The 21,280-nt window shown below is 43.9% G+C and overlaps 2 protein-coding genes across 8 annotated transcripts; one reads left to right on the forward strand and one right to left on the reverse strand.

Moving 5' to 3' along the window:
* The first annotated feature begins 613 nt into the window (after positions 1-613).
* atat1 (alpha tubulin acetyltransferase 1) lies at positions 614-12,356 on the forward strand. 7 transcript variants are annotated; one of them, XM_048230239.1, is made up of 13 exons: positions 614-704; positions 849-1,241; positions 1,748-1,808; positions 2,173-2,264; positions 3,063-3,120; positions 3,214-3,327; positions 3,496-3,597; positions 4,556-4,601; positions 6,199-6,273; positions 7,314-7,488; positions 9,376-9,479; positions 10,904-10,976; positions 11,637-12,356. In XM_048230239.1, exons 2-13 carry the CDS (start codon positions 1,150-1,152, stop codon positions 11,980-11,982), a joined length of 1,338 nt encoding a protein of 445 aa, XP_048086196.1. In that variant the 5' UTR covers positions 614-704; positions 849-1,149; the 3' UTR covers positions 11,983-12,356. The 7 variants fall into 7 exon arrangements, with proteins under 7 accessions (XP_048086196.1, XP_048086197.1, XP_048086195.1 ...); XM_048230240.1 differs by having other exon boundaries at positions 621-931; positions 1,075-1,241; XM_048230238.1 differs by having other exon boundaries at positions 621-752.
* Positions 12,357-14,073: 1,717 nt separating this feature from the next.
* On the reverse strand, positions 14,074-20,277 carry si:ch211-152p11.4 (regulator of G-protein signaling 1). The gene is given in 7 exon segments (XM_048229289.1): positions 14,074-14,319; positions 14,728-14,894; positions 15,572-15,702; positions 16,770-16,834; positions 18,590-18,655; positions 18,658-19,108; positions 19,741-20,277. Coding segments are annotated over 6 exon segments (1,008 nt in total). The 5' UTR covers positions 19,066-19,108; positions 19,741-20,277; the 3' UTR covers positions 14,074-14,148.
* Positions 20,278-21,280: the final 1,003 nt, after the last annotated feature.

A 21,280-nucleotide genomic window follows, 5' to 3' on the forward strand; every position in this document is an offset into this window, starting at 1 on the left:
TGTTACATTCAAACACTCTTACCATGATTTACACTTAGGCTTCAGTGAATTCATTCAGTGAATAATGGCTTGTGAATAATTATACCCTGTTTAAGTTATGATGACCTACAAAAGCATTTGCTTGTCTTTTGTGAGGTAATCCAATAACAGGCTCTAGAGGGTTTTACTCAGATCCCTACAATAAAACTTCTGCATGCCTTTTGTGTAACTAAAGGGATCTGCTGGGAAGGGATTTCCACTGAAAACCCCAGGTAGGATACTGAGGAATTCTGATTTCTTAGGTTGATAGAATTTGTGCATTTGTTTAATTTAATTTAATGTAATGTAATGTAGCTACATTTCAACATTATTTAGGCTACCTAGTCTATCCTTCTGTCAGCTTTGAAAAAGTAGGCTGCTAAACGGGCATTTTAAGAAGCAATCCCTCAAGAATAAAATAATGCAAAAATAACATTATACAAAATACTATGGATTTGTATTCGCCTATGGACACAAGACAAAATTTATTTGCAATTCCACATTTTTAGAGCATAAAAAATTGTTTTGGGTTCAAAGTTCAAATTGGAGGTTGCCACGACAACCATTGTTGATATTGTCTCGTTGTCAAGAGGAAGCGGAAGTGTAGCAATTATTATGTTGTTCAGTTAGAAACTCACCTGTTCTCAGTTTACGTCATCTTACAACATGTACATGTTTTCATTGAGGTTTGTTTAGTCTGTGTCCCCTTATTCAAAATAGTTGTCTCGATCTAGGTAAGCACAGATTGATGTTTTGGAAATGTTACTCCAGTTATCCAAGACCGTATCCCAAAATGTTCCGGCTGTGTTTATTACTGTTACTACGGCTAGTTGGGAGCGCCACTGACGCTGGAGGGAGTGACGGAGCCGACAGACAATGAACAGGCAGAGGGCATCTGACACAATGCTGCCTGGTATGAGCTAGCTGTAGACAGTTGCGGATTTTTGTTGAGCATTGTTAAAAGAGTTTGACATGTGACAGATATTAGACTGTTGCAAATAGTGTGGTGCGTTTTATAGAATCTCAGATGTAACAACACGCATCTTGTTCTAGCAGCCTGAAAATACCCTACTGGATTCTTCAGGTTAAGCTTGACTGCAGAGTGTTGGGACTGCACGGATTCTTGTTATCATGGAATTTCCTTTCGATATAAATGCTCTTTTCCCGGAGCAGATTTCAGTGTTGGATCAGCATTTGGCAGCGGGTCGAAAATCATCTGGAAGGTAAATGGGCATGTCACTTGATGGTTGCAAATTCTGACTCGTTCAGTTTCGTGTAGTCTGTAGGATACTCTATATGATGTAGATAACTCTTGCGGCTTTCATTCGCCATAAATCAGAGAGGTGGGGTCTTGGTGGTCCTGGTAGGACAAAGCTATGTTTTGCTACGCTGACATTGTGTTGGCGGTGTTGATTATGACTTTGCTTTGGCCAGCAAATTCTTAAAGGACGCCATGCACAGTTAAAGACGAGGATTATATTGACGGCTTGCAAGCGCTTTAGCTAGTCAATGCAATATGTGTACTTTACATGACATCGGATGATGCAGGACTATAATCGGTTAATCCCCACCATTATAAAGTATATGCATCTGAAAAACAGATGTGCGCGTTTAAGAGTGTGGCCATTTGTTTAACGTGCTAGTGTTAGCCTATTAATAGAGCGAGTCTTCATTGCCTTACTGTACCCTGTAAGTTGTACCCCTCCCTCCCTGTTCTGTTTGTCTGTAGAGGAGATCCTCAAGCACTCATTGCCAGAGTCATTGATGAGCTGGGGAAAGCCTCGGCCAAGGTGAGAAATTAGAGCCTATGAACACTATAATTCAATGTCTTTGTGCAGGTTGAGAAGGTTCAAGTTTGTTTGTGGTAGGCTTAACCCTGTGGTCTCTGTGCAAATTGAGAACATTTTGCCCCTTGTGTGTAGCCTACAGATTCAGACATCATACTGATTTCACTAACAAGTAAACAAGTCATGAACCCCCATATAGATTTCAGCATTAGTTCAAGATGTCAGTCTGATGGCAGAAAATCAGTTAGATACACACCCACACAATGGGTGCAACCACGTGGGATGGTCTACCACTTTTCTTCATTGAGTGGAGATATTGAATAAGCTGATTGTGTATAACTTTTGTCGTGTTCCCTTTCTTTGCCAGGCCCAGCAGCTCCCTGCACCCATCACTAGTGCAGCCAAACTCCAGACTAACACACATCAACTGTACCTACTCAAGGATGGAGAATTGAATGGGTAAACTCATAAACATAAACCAGCTCAACCTGCAAACCTCCATCATGCACACATCCACCTCTTCCTTTTTCTAGCCCTCAGTGGAGCTCAGTTTGATTTCCCTCCCAAACATTTGATAGCTCGGGGGTTGGTTCGTTGGTTCTTTGCATGTGGTGCACATACTGGCACTCTCAAACATTGGCACTTGTTGTTATACACACACACACAGACACACACACATACAGACACATACAGACACACATACAGACACACACACACACACACACACACACACACACACAGACACATATGTGCTGTGTAACAGAGGCCAGAGGATTAGAGAGCTGTGTGCTTTAAAACCTCATCCCAAAGCCTTTATAGATGCGGTGGTGACAAAGCTCTCAGCTGTGGCTTTTAGCCTCTTCACTGGCAAGTCTGCTTCCCATGTACAGGGTTGCAGAATGGAGTCCAGTAAAGGACTGTGCAACACACAAGAGGTTTCACCTGCATATAACACTACCACCTCAGACCCAATGAAACCTACCCTTGCTCTTTTGTGATACTGCTCTGTCACACATACTCAGATCTGTAATGAAATATAAAAAGATTCACCCATATTACTGGGTGAATGACATAAACTGTAATGCATTTACTGTTGCTGCAAGTCTCAACTCTTCCATTTTCTGTTAATTGCTTTTCACATCATCTCTCTGTCACATACACACACATTCGTTCACTCTCTCTCTCTCTCTCCCCTCTCTCTCTCTCTCTCTCTCTCTCTCTCTCTCTCTCTCTCTCTCCTCTCTCTATATATACTAGAGGACGAGGTGTGGCTGTTGGGTTCCTGAAGGTTGGATACAAGAAACTCTTTCTCCTGGTGAGTCCGCTGCACATCTCTCCTCACTCCTCATTTCACCACATCAGTCCTGTTCTGCGGATGTTGTGATTATTTGTTGTAATGTGGCTCTAGGACCAGCGGGGGGCGCACGTAGAGACGGAGCCGTTGTGTGTTTTGGATTTTTACATCACAGAGAACCTGCAGAGACACGGCTATGGGCAGGAGCTCTTCAACTTCATGCTGCAGGTGGCTAACTACACACACACACACACACACACACACACACACACACACACACAAAACACAGTGTTTCTATTCTATTAAGTCTTTTGCTTTGTGTGTGGTTGCCTATTTCTCTGGTGCTATGTTATGTCTGACTGTGAGTCTGTGTGTTTGATTTCTAATTGGACACAGCATAAGAAGGTGGAGCCAGAGCTGTTGGCCTATGATAGACCTTCCCCTAAGTTCCTGGCATTTCTCAAAAAACACTATGATTTGAAGGAGGGTGTTCCTCAGGTATGCAGCTTTAATCTCACATGCTCTAACGGCCCTGTGTCATGGTGGCTCTCACACTGTGTCTGTTCATATTTAAAGTGCAAAATCGTGATAAAGCTGTGTGTTATGTCCGTCATTAGTTTTCAGTCTTTATGCTCTGTGCAAGGTCAGTGCAACTGAAATGCAAACAAACTGTCAGTGGAAGAGCAGAATTTTTACGTGTACAGATTTTGCCATGCAGGTATCTGACTGGAAACTATGCATGTGTGCGTATCTCTGTCTACGTCTGTCAACACAGAAGTATTTTCTCTGCCAACTCTAGACAAAGTCACGCATGCTGAGGAATCTCCTCTATGGACCCTTTCAAGAGAGTTCCATTATCAGCATCATAGTTGGCCCCACAAGACTTCCTTTTTAACATTCCATATGTTATCTTAATGCAGAGGAAGTAGATTGGGGCCCAAATAGAATGTTCAAGCATTGTTTTTGTTTACCTTGTTGAAAGGGTCTATAGACTTTAACTCAAGCGTTCATATCATAGAGGAAGAAATCCCAAAGACACACCTTTCAGAAATTGTAGCAATTGTAACATGAGTAAGAAGGTTATACCAGCAAGCCAGGGGTTTAATGGAAAAAGCAAATCGATCAAACAGCAGGAAGAGAGTGGTGTTGTAATACAGAGACCTCTAGTGGCAGAGTTGGCAGAGAAAATACTTCTGTGTTGACAGACGTAGACAGAGATACGCACACATGCATAGTTTCCAGTCAGATACCTGCATGGCACTCCCACACAGACACTTGCGCTGTCGAGTTATTTATACCGTCTGACAAAGCTGAGATTAAAATAGAGTTGTATTTATTCATTTTCAGTGCCTGAGTTATTTTGAGATCACAAGCAGCTTTCAAGTGTTGTCTTGAATACATATTTATCAAACAGGCTTTGCCATGATGCTATCCTTTATCTTTTTCCCATTCCCAGGTGAATAATTTTGTAGTCTTCAATGGTTTCTTCAGGAACACCGCAGGTATGTGACAGACCTGTGGAACAGGTTTCTTTTCCACCAAACATAAGGGGCTAGGAAAGGGTGTGTGTGTTTTTTACTTTTGTGGGTATACCTGTTCCAACCCCCACAAACCAGCACAGGTCTCAGCCTGAAGTGCAGTGCAATTCAGAGTGGATAATAACATCCTGTGTAAGCAGTGGTTTCAGTGAACTTCTGTGTTGGTGGTGTCCACTGTATCTGATCTCTTCCAGGCCTTATGTAGCATTAAGCGCTCCTCTCTGGATGAGCCTGATTTGTTATTAAGCTAGTAGAGCACAAGTGTTTACTGTAGCAGATGCAGATCACAAAGTTTAAGTTTGTAGAATACACTGTAGCAGAGGCACACTAGTAGCTGAATTAAAAGATGTTTTTTACAGCTACATGGGTTGAAGCGGGCAGGGGTATATATGTATGTAGGATCTTACATAGAGTTAATTTGGTAAATAGGCTACATGCAAATGTTGGTGTTATATAGTGTGTTGTTAAAATAGTGTGGGCTTTCCATTCACAGCTTTATGTTTTGCTTTGGTGTGTAGCCAGCCACAGAGGTGTATAGTGATGCATTTCAGTAGGTGTTGGGGTGTGGGTCTGTGAGGTGAGGGCAGTCTGATTTTGAGGCCAGCTTATAGAGGCATCGAGGGGTCTTTCGTAAGGTTTTGGGTCGTGGTTGAAGGGTTAGTCTGTCGGCTAATGGGGCCTGAAGGGAACGGTTACGGTTTGATGACATCACAGCTTTTCTTTTACTTCAGGCTCGCCCCCCTCACCTCTGACGGATCAGAGGATGTACGGCTTCTTGTAAGGACGCGCTCTCTCTTTCACCCTCTCTTCCTCTTTCTGCCTCTCTTTCTACACCCTTCTCCTAAACTTCTCTCTCAATCCCTCCCTCTTTTTCTCTCTCTCCCTAAACCTCTTTCATTCTTCTCTCTCTTTTCTTTCCCTCTCTCTCTATCTCTCTGTCTCTCTCTCACTCTCTCCCTCTCATCACTCAGCTTGTTAATTCTTCCCTCTCTCCTTTAGCGTCTTCATCCCCACTTCTCACAGGGTTCCCGTTGTTTGTGTCCGTCTACAACCCAGCATAAGTCCCTCTCCACCCTGAGCTCTTTAAAGTCCAGAGGTCCCACCACCCACATGCCCCTAACACACACCACCTGCTCCCTCTCCACCTTCAAGTGTGTGTGTGTGTGCGTGTGTGTGTGTACACGTCCGTGCACGTGTGCGTGCGTGTATGTTTATGCGTGTGTGTGAGTGTGTATGTGTGTGTGTGCGTGTCTGAGTGAGTGAGTCGGAGAATGAGCGAAAGAGTGAGTGAGAGTCTGGGTGTGTGTGCATCTCCCTTTGGAATGTGTACACAAGTTAATGAACCTGATGCAGTTGCAACATCAGCATGGCGGAGCTGGTTCATACATACATGGCAACCTTGTGTGTTCTGCTGTCTTTATTCCAAAGCTGTCTAATGCTCTGATTGTTGCACACAATGTTCCCACACTCCCAGTCACTGTAGATAAAGGCATGTGAATGTGAGAGTTCAGGGTTTTGTGTTGGACTATTTGTAATCATATTATAATTTATTGCTCTGCAGCGGTCCCATTGAGAAAAGTTCCCTCAAGAAAGCCAGAGGGAGAGATCAAACCGTACTCGCTTGTGGAGAGGGATGGTGAGTGTTGTGCGGGTTGGGAGGTTTTTTATGTGTGCTTTGTTTGTTTGTCGTGTGTTTATGAAGGATATTTTCGGTTGTGGAATGTTTGAGGGGGGAGTGTGTTACACCAGTGTGTTTATATGCAGTTTGTTTATGATGCTATTTGTGATGCTGTTTATGATGTAGGGATGCACACGTGTGGAATGTCCATTGGTAGGTTTTAGTCTATACTGGGATGTCTGCAGTCCGCAGTCCTTTTAGAGTTTCTTGGAAGTTCTAAGGTGACATCATGCTGAAAACAGTTTCCAGCTCAGTTTGTTGGAACATTTGGAACAAAAGAAAAAGAAAATTTCAGGGTGGGATAAGTTAGCACAGCCATGGCAGAGATTTCTCACAAAATATCTCGCTAGCTTGCGGGCCTCCCACTGGCTGTATTTTGGTTCAAATGCCTCTTAATTAGTTATGTCACAGCAGAGCTACACAGCCCTGTGTTCATATACACAGAAAAAGAATGATAATTTGTACACTTTCTTCCTTTTTTTGCCTCAGTCATTTGTACTAACAAAGTCATTCACATCCTTAACTGAGTTGAACTCCCTCCATGAAGACAAGTTTCTCAAGAGCTGCCATATCTCCATTAGGCAGCACTACACTGCTGTGTGGAACAGTAAACATACAGGGACATTTGTCATTGTTGACAGTTTTACTGCTAGTTTGTCAGACAGTTTTGACATTTTACTGCAGTGTTTCAGCGGTCTCTGTGAAACATCTTCATCTTGCTCAAGTTAGAAAGTCTTCTAATGAAAGGGCTTCATTGTGGGTATAGACCCTTTCAACAATAAAAACAAAAACAATGCTTGAACATTCTGTTTGGTTCCCAATCTACTTCCTCTGCATTAAGATAACATATGGAACGTTAAAAAGGAAGTCTTGTGGGGCCAACTATGATGCTGATAATGGAACTCTCTTGAAAGGGTCTATAGTGGAGTTTAGGGTCACTGGGGATGGTTTGTGCTGTGGTTCCAACTGACCAGTCTGTGTGCTTGTTCCCCTTCAAGTGGTCCGGGAGGAGCGGCGAGTCCTTCCCTGGCCGTTTGTTCGCCCCGGGGGTCCCCTCCCCTCGCCACCCGTGTCGCGCTCCCTCAGTGTGGGATCCTCCCCCAGCAGGACTCCCCCCGCCGCGCTGCACGCACACACCCGACTCAGCGACAACTGCAGGGCAAAGCGCACCAGGTACCAGTCTTGTGATTGTGACAGATTGTGCACACATACAGAGTTAGAATAAAACCTAGTTTTGTGTGTGTGTGTGTGTGTGTGTGTGTTGCGTGTGTGCGTGCAGTTGCATGCTCTGGGAGCCTCCATACTCGGTAGATTGAATCTGCATCCTTACATCACTGCTGGAGGCCAGCCAACCAGGCCACAGAGATAAATGTATCTAGTCAGGAGCCTCCATGCTCTTACTGGTGGGTGAGCCGAAGCTGATTGTGTGTGTACGGCACGCTTTGCTGGGCACAAGGAATGTGTGTGTCTGGGATGGGGTGGGATTGGGGGGGGTGCTTTTTATCTGTGTGTTTGTTTATGTACTCGGCTTTGTGCGGAGAACAAACAGGCCTCAGTTTCTGTGTGCTTCTCTTTATCTGACCGCTCGCTCTCCTTCTCTGCCTCTGTGTGATGACCTTCCTCTCTTGTCTTTCCACTCCTATAAACACGTCCACCCCACTAAAATCCCTCCATCACTGCTGTCCTCTCTGTCAATAACCCTCTAATGTTATTATTTTCTCCGTCCCACAACCCCACACCATCTGCCTTAATGCATTTGTTTGGACACTTACACAACACACTTGTTCACTCTCTCTCTCTCTCTCTCTCTCTCTCTCTCTCTGTCTCTGTCTCTCTCTCTCTCTCTCTCTCTCTCTGTCTCTGTCTCTCTCTCTCTCTCTATCTCTCTCTCGCTCTCTGTCTCTATCTCACTCTCTCTCCCTCTCTGGCTCTTTCTTCAGTTCTCTTAATCGATCACAGTTCGGCTTCCAATGACTCCTCTTCCCAGCCCATGCCACTGCAGGCTGTGGGGTTTTGCGGCCTTTAGTTCATCATTTTAGTCTTACCGAAATGGTTTAAATCGAGGTTTTCCACTGAACATTGATTACAGATTAAAACCATGATGCATTGATAATGAAATGCCTAAAGGAACAATCTGGGGCATGAAAAGTGGAGATATGTTTTTTTTTTTTTTAAAGAGTTTCTCCTGTAAGTATTCTGTGCAGGGCTCTGTGTGACATGTGCCCTTTTACAATACATCCACCTAACTGTAGTCATTTGAATGCTGAGTTTCTACTGGGGGCGTTTCTACTGCTGATGTTTTTAGTGTTTGGTTTTAACCTGAGACTCTGAGACAACGAGTGTGATTAAAAAAAAAAAACAATAAAAAGAGATGATGTCACCTCAGTCCCGATCCAGTGATTTATGATTCCGTAAAAGAGCTTCATGTTTAGCTGACATGGCTGATGTCAGTTCCCATAATCCGGTAAATCTGGTAATCTGGTTCAATTGTAAAAATGCAGGTGCCAAGCGAGTTGTAACAGTAACAGATACAGTACCTGTCGCGCATTGGCTAAGGAGTCCGGGTCCAATTCAGGCTTCCACCGTTGTGCACTTCAGCAAGGCACTTAACCCCGAGTTGCTCAGAGAATGCCTCCTTGTAATATAATTGACATACATATGTATGTCGCTTTGGATAAAACTGGAGACTGGACACCTGTGAGGTCATTCAAAGGCGTGATGAAGCCTTTCACAGTTCACTTTGACATCACATGATTTATCTTTATTATCCATATATGTAATTTACGTTGTTTTTATATTTAACATTATGTAGGAATTGGAATTGTTTATGTTACAGTTTAATGTCATTTGTTCATTTTAAGTTGACTTCAGTTCATTGATTTTATTTGGTTCTGCTTTTGTTCTACTTTTATTCCATATTCTTTTCCCCATTCTGTTCTGTTTATCACTCCTCCCCCTCTCCATCGTCTTTTCTGTCCATTATCCACCTCTCTCTGCCCCCCCCCCCCCTCAAATGTATTGATGCTACACTTCCCTCAAATCACATCATCCGCCTGGAAGCCACTGGGGCCTGGTTGCCAGGGGCAACATGTACAGTCGCCATATCAACAGCCGAGGCATGGGGCTTCTGTTGGAGGACCAGCAAGCCACCTTCAAACTCCCAGGTGAACAACAAACCACACGGATATGCTGTATGTATAACCTCACTATACAAAAAGAATGGGCTCGATAAGAGTTCTGTTGATGTGATGGGAAGCATATAATCCAACTATGGGAAGGAATGGCCCAGTGATTCACCTTGCAAAGCGGGTTTCTAGAGTAATAAAATTCAGCCTGAAACAATGGGCACGCAGAGCCAGGCTAGCTTCAGGGAGAGGGAGGAAGAGCTGTAGGATCCTCTGTGTAATATTCCTCAAGCCTGAGGACCATTATCATTGATATGGAGTTATGTGTATTTGGTCCATTGGTCTCACCTTTAGATTCTAAAAGATCATGTTCATCTTCGTTCAGGCAGGATGCTGAAGGCAGTAGTGGGGCAACAACGCTTGGAGAAGCTGCAACTTCTCTAAACCTATAAAGATTGAGCAGGCTGATTCTCATCATAAATTAACATGCCATTGCTCATTTCAGTAATATTTATCAGTTGCTAATTTGTCATTCATAAGTGCTTTACATAAACAAAACCAAATAATAATAACAAATAAAAGCATAGAAGGGCAATATAGTCAAAGAATAGTTCAAAATGTAAAGATCATAATAAAAAGAAAACATGAAACACAAGGTAAAATCATTTAAAACTAGAGAATGATTAAAAAGACAAAATACAAAAGACTTTAATTATAACTCAGTGCAGTTAGCAGAAAGCATCTGAGAACAGTTTGGTCTTAAGTCTAGATTTAAAACTGGCTACAGTTGGGGCCATTTTAATGTCATCCGAAAGTTGGTTCCAGAGCTGAGCCGCATAGCAGCTAAAAGCTGCTTCACCATGTTTAGCTCTAACAGCAGGTTTTACTAACAGGGTTTTCTCCTGAAACCTGAGAGGTCTGGAGTGTGTGTACTGCATATAGGTCCTGCTCCATTAACTGATTTATAAACAAGCAGTAGTGCTTTAAAGTCAATTCTGTGACTTACTGGAAGCCAGTGCAGGGACTTAAGAATTGGAGTAATGTGGTCAGTTCTTTTAGTTCATAAGAATTTTTGTCTGAATTTGTGAGAAGATGAAGATGTAATGAAGATGTAACAAAGTTGATGTTGACTGGACAGAAAATTGTATGGCGATGTGCTGTGATTTGAGTATCAAAGAAATGTAAATATACCGGTACACAGCGAGAACTTCCATAGATGTTGATAATGCTTAGAATATACATGCATTTATGCATAGGAGCACAATGTAAACCCATTGTCTGCAGGATGGAGCTCAGTATCATGAAGTATTCACAGCTTTTTTACATGTGGCCCATGGTATTCATTTCTACAACCCCGAAATAGCTTTATGAAACTGTCACAAATGATTTTGGCTGTCAAATCAGTGTGACCTGGGCTAAGTGTGTGTGTGTGTGTGTGTGTGTGTGTGTGTGTGCTTTCGCAGGTTTGCAGCCAGTGACAGACAGACAGGGTCAAACAGGGCGACAGGCATATATTGGATGTATACATTCACTCAGGTTAGCATGTATACACACACACACACACACACACACACACAGATATCCTTAACACATACACAGAGCAACAACTCTTGTACATATTCACATATAACAAGTCCCTGCAAGTTACAGCATCATTATCTGATTGAGAGTGACTCACACACACATCATGACTCATGTTCGACCCCTGCATGTCCATCCATGGATACTTGTAATCAGAGCAGACGTCGTTCCCACACTTGCATGTCGCCCCAAGCGTGTGTTGGTGTCAGAGAAGTGTACCCAGCAGGAGAGGTTAGAGAGGACATGACACTTGAACTTATCATCATTTATGCAGCTGTGTTCTCAGTCTGTGTTCTCTCTCTCCCTCCCTCTCTCTCTCTCTCTCTTTTTCTCTCTCTCTTTCTCTCTCTTCCTCTATCTCTCTGTCTCTGTCTGTCTCTTTCTCTCTCTCTCTTCCTCTATCTATCTATCTCTATCTATCTCTATCTCTCTCTGTCTCTGTCTGTCTCTTTCTCTCTCTCTCTTCCTCTCTCTCTATCTATCTATCTATCTATCTATCTCTATCTCTCTCTGTCTGTCTCTTTCTCTCTCTCTCTTCCTCTATCTATCTATGTCTCTATCTCTCTCTCTCTCTCTATCTATCTCACAGTGTGCTTTCCTCCCATCTCTCTGCAGGCAAGAGCCTCCCCTTCCTCCACTCGTCTCACAGAAGGACTCATCGCTCACTCCGACCCCCATAGAGGCTCGGGCAGGTACAGGAGAGAAACTACAGCCTGAGGCCGCGGTGACCGGCGGTCTGCAAAGCGGCTGGGGAGAGACGCACCTCCACTCAGGAGTGATAGAGGGAGGTGGAGAGGGAGGGAGAAACGGAGGAGTGGAGATGAGGAAGAGGAGAGACCTGCCCGAGCTGGTGCAGGAGCGTCCGGCGCAGGGCAGCTGGTCGTGGGTGGTGGGTGAGGGCCGCTGCACGGCCCAGTGGGTGCGGCAGAAGCAGGAGCAGCGGAGCACGCGACCCTGGTGACCCAGGAAGCGCCCGCAGAGAGAGGGGCTCACATGGGGCATGAGGTGAAGGTGGCCTCAGGAGATGCAGCCGTGCCAACCTCACCGGTCAGTCCCACTGCCCTCAGCCCTAGCCTGCTCCCACTGCAGATAGGTGAAGGACGGACAGAAGACTAGACACAGGAGGAGTTGACCCTCTGCAGCTCCCACAAACACAAACACGCTATGCACAAGCTCATGCTATGCACGGACTAACATAGCAATAGTGTCAACTAGATTATTTTTAATACCAGTTTATATTTACTGTAACTTATGCAATGAAATGACTGAAGTGACGGGTTCAAACTAACATGCTCAGGTGTTTTGTAACATAATTTTGTTCATAAAAGCGGACATCACCAGAGAACTGTGTAGTTGTGCTTTCTTAATAATTACAGTCTGAGTGACCCTTCCCAATATTTTTACTGAATCCAGATGACCAGTCTTCAGTGGTTTGGCACCAGAGCCCTGCTCTCTAGTGGGAGAGATTAGTGCTAGTGGCTGATGTGACGTTAAAAGGAGGTGCGTCAATTCTTTGAACAGACAGCCTTCCTGGTTCTTGCACTTGTCCTGATCAATGGAAAAATACCTGAATCATGATGTCACAAAGCTGATTGGAGTAAGCTCCAAGAAAGAAAGAAGGAAATGACCCACAAAAGAGTAAAGGTGTGAGCTAAGGCAAGATTCTTCCTTTGTTGTTTCTGTTGGCGTTTTGAAAACTATCAACAAAAAGCATAGCTATCAGGTATTTAACACATTCTCTAAATGTGTGATACACAAAGTAATTGGTAAACACTGCTTTCTGGAGTACAAAGTGATGTGAGAACATAGCTTGCAGATCACAGAGCAGGAGAATACTATAGGCACAGGATGATGTGTGATGAGTGTGATATTGCATCAGCCTATCAGAAGCCTGAATGGAGTCCAGCGCTATCTCACAGGTGACTCACCCAGCAGGGCTGCTGTCTCCTCCATTAACTCTAAGTGCAGAGGATTTACCCACAGTACACCACACACTCTTCAGTCACCGATAGACAATACATTCTGTCCCCGGCCACTGAGTACGTCTCCCAGCAACCCATCTGAGAAGCAGACCACACGGCTCCCTGACCTTTAAGCCATTCATTCTGAGGGCCTCAACAAAAGCTATTCCTCAAAGCTTTCAAGGGACCAATTAAGAAAAACAAACAGCTTGCTTAAGAAAAAAACAGACAAAGCAAACAAGCTTTATAAAAATTATTTATTTCTACATTTTCATCTTTCACATGGTTTTAACACTCACAAAAAAAAATACTCTAACCGAGATTAAAAAAAGAACAATGCCACGGCCAGTATCTAGCTCCTGTGGTGTGGTTTGGTCATATCTTCTAGCAGGCCACTCTCAAATTCAGCCCCCTTGAAACTACAGAACAATGTGAAATTGAAGATGGCGGGGGAAGTTTTCAGAGAACAAGGATTGAGAGTGTTCCAGGAAAAGTTTGGATTCTTTTAGTGCCTAGCTGACTCCTCCTCCCACGCAGCCGAGTCCTGCCTGACGTATTTTTCCGTCCCGTCAGCACGCTCCTCAGATTCTGCTCGCCAGACCGGAGCAATGACGCTGCCATGGCGATTCTGTTTAATGATTAGTGCTGGGAGTGCAGAGTCCCTCCAGTGTGGTTTCCGTGCGTCCACCCTACTGTCTTCAGTACCTCACGCACTCTTGTCTTGATGGGGAGGGGAGGCTTTGGCTCCATAAAAACATGCTCCTCACTGTTCCAGCACACACGCAGAACTGCACGGTTCCAGTAACCTCCCAGTGTTCAACTAATGTTCACTCATCAGTAGTCTCTCTCCACATTGACCCACCCTCACCCACTAGGCATACTGCAGCAGGGAGGTAGATGTGCCATTTGTTAAGCAGTGCTTGCAGTCACTCACACACACACTCTCTCTCTCTCACACACACTCTCTCTCTCACACACACTCTCTCTCTCTCTCACACACACACTCACACACACACTCTCTCTCTCTCAGACACACTCACACTCTCTCTGTCTCTGTCTCTCTCTGTCTCTGTCTCTGTCTCTGTCTCTCTCTCTCTCTCTCTCTCTCTCTCTCTCTCTCTCTCTCTCTCTCTCACACTCTCTCTCTCACACACACACACAGAGAGTTAGTCAGCATCCTGCAGCAGTGATGAGTAGAGCTGTGACTGTAGGAAGCGTGGGTAGCAGTCTGTGTCCAGCAGGGAGTAGATGCGCTTTTGGGCCATGGACAGCGAAGTGTGGGAGGGCGCCTGAAGTAGCTCAAGAGTCAGCTCGCGAGTCTTACTGTCCAGATTGACCTGCGAGAGAGACAAAGGAGTGAGGACACAGAATGCAGAGAAGCCTGTGGAGTTGACTACTGGGTGTGAAATGTTGATGAGTGTTCGGGGTGTTTGTGTTCCCGCGGTTACTTGTGGACTTGTAACCGGAGGGTTGCTGGTTCAAGCCCCGACCAGTGGGCCACGGCTGAAGTGCCCTTGAGCAAGGCACCTAACCCCTCACTGCTCCCTGAGCGCCGCTGTTGTTGCAGGCAGCTCACTGCGCCGGGATTAGTGTGTGCTTCACCTCACTGTGTGTTCATTGTGTGCTGTGTGTGTTTCACTAATTCACGGATTGGGTTAAATGCAGAGACCAAATTTCCCTCACGGGATCAAAAGAGTGTATATACTTATACTGTACTTAGATGTGTCCAGAGTGTGTTGCCGTACCTCTCTGGGTGCCCCTGGCTGGATGTAGGTGGCACTGATGTCCCGGGCCCGGCGCTGCAGGCTGAAGTTGTTGGAGCTGTGACGGTACTGCTCGCACGCCAGGTAGAACTGCAGGTTCTCCTCGCTGAACTCTGAGCGCAGGAACGCCCCGAACACAGACAGACCCGCTGCGAACGAGAGCGAGAACGAGAGAATGGTGTTTAAAATACTCCATTGTCTGTGTGAGGAGAAACCTACTCAGAGAAGCTGATAAGGGTGTGGGAACACAGCTGTGCCATTCCCACTCTCTGGTTACCCTCCAACACACCCACACACCCACACACACAATGACATTGGCAGTGAGCTTGGCAGAAAATATGGTACTCATGGGATATGGCACTGTTAAATCCAACTCACTTCAGTATTTTACAAAAATGGAACATGGACAGCAGACTATGCTAACTATCTGACATTTTTGTCCAAAGCGAATTTTGCATAATCATAATTTCATATTGTCATGCAGAGAATAAGAATTAAATACACCCCCCCCCCCAAAAAAAAACATCTTGGAATGATCTCTCAAATGATCTTAAAATGATCTCTAAGGTTGCAAATCTCTCCGCCTTCTTATTCACTCTGCCATTCTCTAGATTAAAGGACAAACTGATGCACTGAGGAGGAGGACTAAGGACTAGAGTGAAAACCGTTGAGATTTCTCAGCCAACACTGTGACAGCATGCACTGACCCAAGACCAACCCTGACCCTGGCTAGCTGGCCATTTACCAGCCATGACCACCACATCACAGTCATTCTCCTTCCTTCACTTGCCCTCTCCGTCAGAAACCGCCGCGAGCGGCTACTTACTGCGGCTGGACAGCAGGTTGCTAAGCGACCGAGACCAGGACTCCAGTTCCTCGCGGCTGAATCGGCCCTTGGAGTGGCCCACTTGACTCCACTGCTTCAGGAAGGGCAAACGTGAACGCCTCTCCTTGGTACTGAGAGAAACAGAGAGAAGAAGAGATGGATGAAGAGAACAATGCAAAGATGGAATAACACAGAGGGACACATATCCATAGAATTATTAGCATGATTTTCCCCATATTCCATACATGACAGTTCAATACTGTATTGTGGTAGTAGTATTGTGAATAACATGTTCTCCAGGGTTCCCACTCTAAGTCTTAATGTAAAATTCCATGACTTTTCCCCTCACTTTCCTTACAAAAAAACCCCCAGAATTTCCATGACTATATAATGAATAATATACCAACCAAAGATTTCAGAGCAGCCACGTAGCATTCTAGAATCTTTTACTCTTTTTTAGAGCGGGAAATTAATAAATGGGCATTGAAAAAACAAATTAACCACTCAAACAAGCAATAATTGAAAAAGCTAAAAAAAAAACAGATAAATACCAATGCTGCATGGAAGTATATCCGTACACATTAATGTATTTTAGCAAGTACATTTTAAAACTGCTACAAACAAACAAATTTCCCTGACTTTGCCCCAAAAATGGTACAATTCCCTGACTTTCTATGTCTGGAATAGACTTTATTAAAATTTAATGAAGGTTCTCATGGAGGTTCTCATAGGTCTTTACTGACCTTTTTCGTATAGGGAGAGAGAGTGATGGAAAAAATGAGTGGGAGGAGGAGAAAGAACCAGTTTTACATGACAATGGCAAATGATAAGGCGTATTACCATAGCTAGATAGAGAATGTGTTTATTTTACTTGGGACTGAGTAGGTGTGAAAGTCAAGCAAAGAGATTAAGTTCAGGAAGTGGTCATTCACAGTTTAGAGAGGAAAAAAGAAGAACTATTTGTAGACCAATAGTGCAATGCCTGAAAAACCATTCTCTTTAAAATTAGAACACAACTGAATTTCCACTCTGAGGTACTGTAACACTGTCTCGTGAGTAAACTCATGTCATATGATCACGTTAGAGAACAGTTTCACTACGAGTTCAATTCACTAGGAGCTCACCATTACAAATGATGACCCCCACCACCACCACCCACTGGTTAACTTACATGATAACTACTACTGGTGCTAGTTACCTGGTGGCGCTATTCTTCTGTTCGGTGGCTGCCAGGTTGGAGTGTGAGGAGGTTGGGCTCTGGGACTGGGAAAGATTACATTAGGAACACAGAAGCTATGAGACTCAGCAAACACAAAGCTTTTATAATAATTTACTACACACTCACATCCATAGGGTAGTCCATAAGGGCACCCAAAAGACAGACACCCAAATCGCTAAAAGAAAATGACTTTACTACTGTACTGTACTACTGTATACACAATGACATTATATGCACAATCTTAAAGATATGATATTGCAACCCTATGCTCCCCACTGTCTCCTATATGCATATGATTCTATGTTCCAAGGCTTTATTATAGTGTCAAATGCATTCGATGCTCAGAAGAATATTACAACATGGAATGTATTGTGACAGTCTTTGTGACAGACTGGTTGGGTGTCGACATGACGGTTGGGAAGTCTGAAGTAACAGCTTGATGGCTTGCATCTGGTCTCATATGGACTGACAGGAGGAATGTTAAGATTATCACACGTTCAACACTTTCTCTCACACACACATATAAATACACCACACATACACCAAAACACGACTAATGCCTATTACCCAAAACTCTACATATACCCAGGGGTGGATAGAGTACTGAAAATCTATACTCAAGTAAAAAATTACTTGAGTAAAGGTAACTATTCCCATCTGAGAAATCTACTCAAGTAAAAGTAAAAAAGTACTTTTTTTACATTTTTATATTTTTGATGGCCTTTTAAAGGGATACAAAAGTATCCTTTACACCTGTTTGCTTTTCTCCTCCTCTGTAGACTAGTCAGATATGTAACCATATTTTAACAGCTCAATTCGCAGTCACTTCAAATCGATTGCCAGCTGAATCTTCTGCTTTGCATTGCTAGAAGTCTGGTTATAACTTCACCATACAGACAATGTAACCTAAAAACAATGGCTATATTATGGGTAGGCCTCATATAGCCTAGGCATGTCCACTCGGACAGAGCGACAGAGTAGGCTATCTTTCTCTCAGCCGAGAAAACATCATTGCCTTAACTGAGCTGTTAGATATATACAACATCTACTTCCTCTACATAGGCCAGTCATTACTTTTACAATGGAGCACCGTAAAAATGCATTCTGAAGCCCTGTTTCTTTTCTCCCATGCCGTTGTGCACCGAGGGAGGGGTGTGCTTTTCTCCCTCGAGATACTTTCTCCTCCGATAATAAACTTGTACTTGTAGCGAAAGGCAATTGAAAATGTAGCGAAGTAAAGAGTGGATTACTGACTCAAAAATGTACTCGAGTACGAGTAGAAGTACCGTTTTGAAAAAGGAATATGGAAAGTTGTCGTTCCTCAAAAAAAGTACTTTTTTACTCATGTGCGTTACTACCCACCCCTGCATATACCCATGCAAATGTGTGTACATGGTTCCTTGGGAAGCATCAAAGTTATGTTTACATAATATTTACAAGTCCTGTAGCCCAGGTAGAATACTGAACGTCTTACATGCAATGGCACGTCAATATTTTCAGGTCATTGTAAGGTTAGCTGACTACAGCCACAACCTTACAAATGGGGTCATGTTACAAATTCCATTGCTTTGCTTTGTCCATCAGACATTTGTGAAAAAAGTGGGTTTTGTAAGTGCATTGTGGGCCAAATGTTCTTGTGCGTGTTCTCAGATGACTGTAGGAAGACCAATTGACAAGTAACGCTGGTCGTAATGGAGAAGGTAATCATACTCAAGAGATCGTGTCCACATTCACAGACCCAAACATACACACAGACACAACCTCTGGACACTGCTCAGCATGCTCAAGTGCAGAGTTACCGAGGAGAAGAGGGTCTTGAGGTGGAGTTTGGCTGCGGTGAGGCGTGCCCTGGCATAGTGCGGGTGCAGGCTCATGGTCGAGAGCGGGTGGCACTTGGCGCTAGATGGGGATGGCGGGTATCGATGCCCACTGCCCTGCTGCCCCCGGGGTCTTGTGCCAGCTGGCCGTCGCTGTAGGCACGGTAGCTCTCGTTCAGGGGAGATTGCAGGTCACTGGCCGCCTTGTCCAGCTCAGTGATGTTCTCCACGCTCATGCTGTGCTCCTTCACCAGCTCTCGGCCACCCCCCCACCCTCCTCTTGCCTTGCTCATAACTGGGGCAGGCGGCACTGGCAGGCTCTCGGGTTCCTCCAGGTGCGGGGTGTAGCTGCCTACGTCATAGCCCTCCTGTTCCTGCTCGGCCCTCTTCAGCGCGACCCGTCGCCACGGCAACGCATCCAGGTCCAAGAGAGAGCCCTCTGAGCTGAAGCGCCGCATGTCTGAGACCGAGGAGGAGAGTAGTGAGGAAGGAAGAGCAAAACTGCAAGGGGGGGACACAGGAAATGCCAAGAAAGATGCAGAGCAGAGAGAAAGAATGGCAAAGCTGATGGAAAGAGAATAGAACAATGACAAGAAAATGGAAATTAACTATCAAAAGTAACACTTGATGAGGTCTCCATATAGGCCTACTGCTCACCAGTGTTCAAGCCGCTTTTATTCTGGCTGTATATATATTCTGTTACATAGGTCAGTAATTAGATTGTTACATCTGACCAGTAGTGTGTTTGATTTTGGTGTTAAATAACCTCCCCCAGTATAGCCTACTGCTTTGCCAACCCGCATGTTTGTGATCGTAATTGCGCCGTCCTTTTGCGGTCAGCAAAATTAGAGGAGTCACTTTTAATCGCGCACATTCCTCTAAACCAGATAAGACAACATAGTAGGCTAGGCTACAACTCTAATGACAAATACGTAAACAACGATTTGACATTTAAGTCTGCTAAACTGTCAGCTGACTCAAATGTCCTTGGTGCAAGTACGTCCTCTTTGACTAAACATGATTATTGAAGTAGCCTAAACCGAAAATAACAAACAAGAAGATAAGATAACAGTTGTCTGTGTTTCAAGTAGGCTAAGACACCGTTTCGAAGCTTCGCGCATATTGAACCATACCTCAAAGCAACGATTCCACCTGTTCAGTCATGATACTTCCAGGCTTTCAATATCCAAATAAATCTGAGGCACAGGTTCATAAAACGCAGCGTGTGTCTGTAGGCTACGGTACTCTCTCGTAACGACACTTGAGTTATGGTGGTCTTGTAGTCGTTTTCTTCTTGAACACCTTCCTGACAAGCTAAAAATACGCACAGACATTCGAAACGGCAAAAGTTGAGAGACTCGGCAAGAGTTTTCTCTCGTCAAACATTGTATAGGCTACACTTGAATGGAGAAAAGCAACGCCTCTGGACTCCACGCCACACCCAGAGCGCCGTCTCAGCTTGCCCAACTCTTCTCTCCAGTGGGCGGATAGACATCGCTCCCGTAATTGTAGGTGCGTCCTGGGAGGAAAAAATCACAGCATGTCCTTATAAATGTCCTAATTACCAACTTCCTCGGACAATTTTTGTAATCATCCTCGCCCTTCCTTCGGTCCACAAAAAAAACGTTATAGCTATAGGTCTATTTACCGTTATTTCAAAGTTTAGCCTGACTCTGGTATACAAAAAGACAAACAGACTTGACATTGACAGAAACCCATGCCATGGCAAAAAGATAAATGCGGGCTATGGGTAGCCTAAACGAAGCCACAATAAAATAAGTAGGCTACCTGGTTCAGAATGTATAATAACACAACTCCAATCAGACCACTTCAGAGGGAATGTAGGCCTTCGTGATTTTTTTACTGTGCATTCATAGTTTATAATCCATACCCTGTTGTCAGTTTCCTCCTGTGACCTATTGACCTCAAATAATTATGGTTATGGTAATGGTTATGGGATTTGACAGACGCTTTTGTCCAAAGCGACATACACATACAAACATATTTAAAATTTAACAGGGAACAGATTAGAATGTTGGTCGATATAATAAGGAGAATAGCAATAATAAACAACAATGTAAATTCAATCAATAGCCTAATAAAATAAGCAATGAAAAAGAGGGGGGGCAATAATAAACAATAATGTCCATTCAATCAATAATATAAAAACATAGTAAGACTACATTAAGGACAATATCAATAATAAACAATAATGTGAAATTAATCAACAGCCTAATGGAAATAAAACAATATTATACAAACCATAACGCATAAGAACTGCTTAAAGAACTAAGTGCATGTTGAACAGAAATGTCTTTAGACCCCTCTTAAACGACCCAAAACTATCACAGGGACGGGGAGGACTGGGCAACTCATTCCACCAACAAGGAACCACTGAGGAAAAGAGTCTTGAATTAAAAGGAAAGCCTAATTTCTATCATGACATTTTATGTGTCTGTTTGCTCATTCTTGTCCCATTAAATGCACCAATCAGTCATCATATTTTTAGACAGTGTGTAATATGGAAATGCAGTGCAAATATTCACATTATTATCCCCTGCTTTGGAACTGCTCAGGTAAGTGGGAGTTGACATCACTGTCATGGTACTGGGGAAATGTTTTAAAATGTGTTTTTAAAGTAGATTCTTGCAAATGTGATATGTAGTGAATGTT

This window comes from Alosa alosa, chromosome 20 (genome assembly GCF_017589495.1).
Source record: "Alosa alosa isolate M-15738 ecotype Scorff River chromosome 20, AALO_Geno_1.1, whole genome shotgun sequence".
NCBI classification, from domain to species: Eukaryota; Metazoa; Chordata; class Actinopteri; order Clupeiformes; family Clupeidae; genus Alosa; species Alosa alosa.